The 4,607-nt window shown below is 45.6% G+C and overlaps 1 protein-coding gene across 1 annotated transcript in view; it reads right to left on the bottom strand.

The window, feature by feature from the left end:
- CCNA1 (cyclin A1) overlaps positions 1 to 3,568 on the bottom strand; it is a gene marked incomplete at its 5' end in the record, with an annotated part of 6,266 nt that extends 2,698 nt beyond the window's left edge. The window contains 5 exons of the mRNA XM_010161084.1: positions 1,019 to 1,223; positions 1,827 to 2,050; positions 2,873 to 2,994; positions 3,226 to 3,341; positions 3,441 to 3,568. Coding sequence (XP_010159386.1) covers positions 1,019 to 1,223; positions 1,827 to 2,050; positions 2,873 to 2,994; positions 3,226 to 3,341; positions 3,441 to 3,568 — 795 coding nt within the window. The remainder of the gene's footprint in view (positions 1 to 1,018; positions 1,224 to 1,826; positions 2,051 to 2,872; positions 2,995 to 3,225; positions 3,342 to 3,440) is intronic.
- Positions 3,569 to 4,607: the final 1,039 nt, after the last annotated feature.

The raw sequence follows: 4,607 nt of genomic DNA, 5'->3' as shown, positions 1-4,607 counted from the left end.
CAGGGAGAACTTATAGCACCTTCCAGTACCTGAAGGGGCCTACAAGGAAGCTGGGGGGGACTTTTTACAAGGGCCTGTAGTGACAGGACAAGGGGTAACGGGTTTAAATTGAAAGAGAAGATACTTAGATTGGACATCAGGAAGAAATTTTTCAAGGAGAGAGTGGTGAGGCACTGTAACAGGTTGCCCAGAGCAGTGGTGGATGCCCCATCCCTGGAAGTGTTCAAGGCCAGGCTGGATGAGGCTTTGAGCAACCTGGTCTAGCAGAAGGTGTCCCTGCCCATGGCAGGGGGGTTGGAACTAGGTGGTCTTTAAGGTCCCTTCCAACTCAATCTGTTCTATGGTTCTATGATCTTACAGAAGAACCTTTAGCAGGTTTCAGTGCGGACAGAAAGACCACACTTTGTGAAAGCCTAAACATCTACACTGCAGTCTGAAGTTCTGTTCCTATCATCAGCTCTGATGTAATTTTAAAGCTACATACTTAGGAACTTCATATTTAAAAAAAAAAAAAAATAATGGAGACACACTTGTCCCATCCTCCAATGTTCACATAGGTAGACCTCACTTGGAGATCAGGGATAAATGGACAGCTCTAGAAAGTAGAATTCAAGGATATGCTGGATCATTGTATAGCAATCTACAGTATCACCACTTCCAGGGCTTACTTGCTATGCAAGCACTGTTGACCAAACAACCAGATTCCGACCACCTACCCACCTAGTCAGTGCATTATGCTTGACCAGACAGATAGACTAAACTTAGGATTTACACAAGGCGTTTATCCTTAAGTTTCAGCACCCAAGCCACCTACTGAAGATAGTAGGCTACAAAACATCCAGCTTTAGGCATGTTGCAGTCCCAGATTAGACTTGGCATGAAGAAAAAATTATCTTCTGATAGAGCATAGTATAGTAACAGAACCTCTCTGCTCAGATAACTTAGTGAAATACAAATGGTTCTGCTTTCAGGATCACTTCTCCCCCTTTCTCAATCCTAAAAGGAGGATAATTCATACCCTTGCAAAGTTTTCTGTCCTCATGCAGACTCCATGCCTCTGAACATACTGAAGGAGGAACTGGTTGGTGGTTGGAACCATTAGGTCAAAAGCCAACACTTTGAGAAGCAGGTGTTCCATTCTCAGCAGCTGCCTCTTTGTGTAGGTATCATCAGTTATATACACAAATTCATCCACTTCTGGTGGGTAGATCTCTTCATATTTACTGAAAAAGAAACACAGAAGCTAAAGTTAAGTAGAAGAATTCTTACTGCTGGACCTATATGAGGACATGACATTAGTAAGACTTGTGTAGAACTGTTATTTTAGTCCATCTACCAGGCTAAGTAACAGTTTAGTCTCCAGTTTCAGCAAACATGCTTAGAGGATCTCCATGTCACCAGTCCAGATAAAAACCCATTCACATTGTTAGCTCTTGGCTAACAGCAAGCTCTCAGAGAGTGACACAGTGTACTCCAGACAAAACCATGCACTCCTACGTTATGTTGGGTACCCTGTCTACTTTAAGCAGTCCAAGGTCAATTGCAGATTGCAACTGTGAGTCTACTACAGCCTTATAGGTTAGCAGCCTAACACAGAAGTGGTTTTGGTCCTGCTCTTATCCTTACAAGGTTTTTCCACCACAATTCCTCACATCAATTATTAAATGTTTAATTTTGCTCATGCCGAAGTAGGTGAAGTTGCTAACTTTAAGATATTATGAAGGATTGATGCTTGCAGTTGTAGGTAGCTTTTCAAATTAAATGAAGCTGTTCAGTCCAAAAATAAAAGTTTCAGCTCACTAAGATTTCAGGAGATAAACACTTACGAAGCCAGAAGAAGTGCTGCTGTTCCTACAAGCTGCAGCTTCCCTCTGAGAACAGACATGCAGGAAAGAAACCTGTCCAGGAAGTTCACTGCCAAGTACAAAGTCTCTGTTCGTAGTTTATATTCTTCCCCCACTTCCACCAGCCAGTCTACCAAGATGGCACGCATTCCTGTGGTGATATCTGGTTGTTTCTTCATGTAGGAGGGCTTGGGCCTGAATCTTACCTGTTCAGAGAGAGAGAGTTGAAGAATACCATTGGTGGCTGAGCTGATCAACATTTTTATACTTATACCGAAAGGATCAACGAGTTATTAATAGTGGAACAACTCATGCTACTAACAGTAATTATAATGCTAGTAGTATTAATTAACAGTTAGTAGCATCTCTAGAAAGCAGCATTTCCACACCGAAGAGAGGAGCTACTAAGCTAGTAACAGAATAGCCTTTACCATCAAGCACGTGAGCCATTCAGAGGGACCTGAAAACAAACAGGTCACATTTTACCCCTCTTCCTACCAGGGGACTGCACTTCACTGCTTGGAAAAAATACTGTTATAGCAAGAGAACTGTCAGTGAGATCACATGCAACTGCTTTAGTATTTTTACACCATCCAACTCCAATCAGCAAGAATTCTTCATCCCAAAGAGTCAAAAGATGCTCCAATGGTAGGGAATTCCAGGGACATAAAGTAATCCTGAAAGATCATAGAATGGTTAGTGTTGGAAGGAACCTTAAAGACCATCTAGTTCCAACCCCCCTGCCATGGGCAGGGACACCTTCCACTAGACCAGGTTGCTCAAAGCCTCATCCAGCCTGGCCTTGACGATGGACAGGGATGGGGCATCCACAGCTTCTCTGGGCAGCCTGTTTCAGTGCCTCACCACTCTCTCATCACTGTGTAGATGCTGCCTTTAGAGATGGCTTTTACTGCTTGTTTTCTCTCCTTCACAGTTCAGTGGCAGCATCACATTATCCTTGGGCAGCCATGCATTGTTGTTGCTGTGATGGCCTGCAAGTATCTACAAGCTTGTTACAAGCCACTCACTTCAGCCTCTCTGAGGTACTGATGAATGTCTTCTACATACTCATCCACGGTCAGAGTTATGGCATCTTCCATGTGATCCTCAGGCTGGGACTGGAAGGATGTGTCCACTACCATAGGAGAACCTAACAGGTAAGAGGAAGCAGGAAGACATTTTTGTCATTAACCTCTTTACCATCTCCTGCTATTTCTAGCACAGACATGTTATGCCCTATGTAAGCACAGTGCATGTTATCTTATATCCATGTGTTATTTACTGCAACACCAGCTCTTCACTAGCTTGCCAGCTTTGCAATTCATAACCACGCTACGTGTACTTTTGCTATAGGTAGCATCTGAGTAGTAACAGGAGTTACCTGTACTCAGATCCAGCAGCAGGTGAATATTGGATGTCATTGCACTAGTATCCAGGTCACACAAGCTTGATTCCAGCTGTTCAGACACTTGGCAGCTGCAGTTTTCTTTCTCTTCCAGTAGGTGAGTAATGGAGGTCATTGCACTACTATCTAGTTCACACAGGCTTGATTCCAGCTCTTCAGCCACTTGCCAGCTGCAGTTTTCTTTCCCTTCTGGTTCATCCACATAGATAGCAAACCCTTGCTTGGATGTAGCATTGGCCATGAATTTGGGTAATTCATCTTTTCCAGATGAAGGGATGGTGTTTTCAGAGCCAGAGAAGCAGCTGATAACAGCAGCACCCTGAAACAGAGCACACCATAATGCTGTGGGAGGGCAACTGGGGAAGAAAACAGTAAGTATCGCCTGTTTTAGAAAAGAAAATCACTTCCTTGCTTAACAGACAGCAATAACATAAATGTTTACTGGAAAAAAAAAAAAAAGGACAAAACACATCAGCTACAGGTTGTGGTACCACTTGCTGCAGCAGACTCCTCACAGAGTCAGGACCCAGGGGACTAGCCTCAACTCCAGAGCTCACCAGCAAGGGGAATGAGGTGAGGGTGCTGCTGGGTTCTGATGGGGCTGGCAAGCTCAGGGTCTGCTCCACACTCAGCTCTGGCAAGGAGCAGCAAGTTAAAGTAACAGCAAGGTGCTCAGAGGCTAATGAGGAATTCCATCTGCAAGAATGCATTTTACACCACGTTACAAACCAAAGTTTGATCTGTTGAGCTCAAGCAACACAACCCCTAGGACTACAACATGCGACCAGGACATAATCTTTCACATCGTCTACTACCAGTAAGCCACTGACTGACCTCGGGGCTTTACACGGTCACAGCCAAGGAGAGTTTGTGCACACAGCAGCTGCTATTTTTTTTAGGTCTTGTAAATCAGCACAGTAACATCTCCCCTGCCACAGTAGCAAACCCCCGAAGGGCCCAAGGAACAGAAATGCAGACACCCTGATGTCAACTTGAGCTTCCTGCAAGCTCTGGCACCCCGAAGGGAGCACGGCAGTGGGACCTTGGCGTAAGCATCAGTGAATAAGGTTTTCTTAAGCCACCTCCTACACTTTAAAGGGTGAGAGCCCAAGTACAGTCTCACCAGTCTCCCTTCGTCCCAGGAGGGATTATTTGTTCAAAGCTTTGCCACCGGGGAGTGTCAGCAGATCAGTACGGAGCGGTTACTAGCAGGGTTTCTCGGGAAACCCACGCTCACGAGCTGGAGCCCGGCTCAGCTACCCTCCCCGCTGCCCCCGGGCCTTTACCTGCAGCCTGGAGGGAAGGTGCGCGCGGCAGGCGGCCAGCCCCGCGGCAGGGCAGGGAGCTCCCCGCGGGTA

Source organism: Eurypyga helias, unplaced genomic scaffold, assembly GCF_000690775.1.
Source record: "Eurypyga helias isolate BGI_N326 unplaced genomic scaffold, ASM69077v1 scaffold5911, whole genome shotgun sequence".
In the NCBI taxonomy this organism is placed as follows: domain Eukaryota; kingdom Metazoa; phylum Chordata; class Aves; order Eurypygiformes; family Eurypygidae; genus Eurypyga; species Eurypyga helias.
Note: the sequence above shows the minus strand (reverse complement) of the source record. Positions and strands in the feature narration are given on the sequence as shown.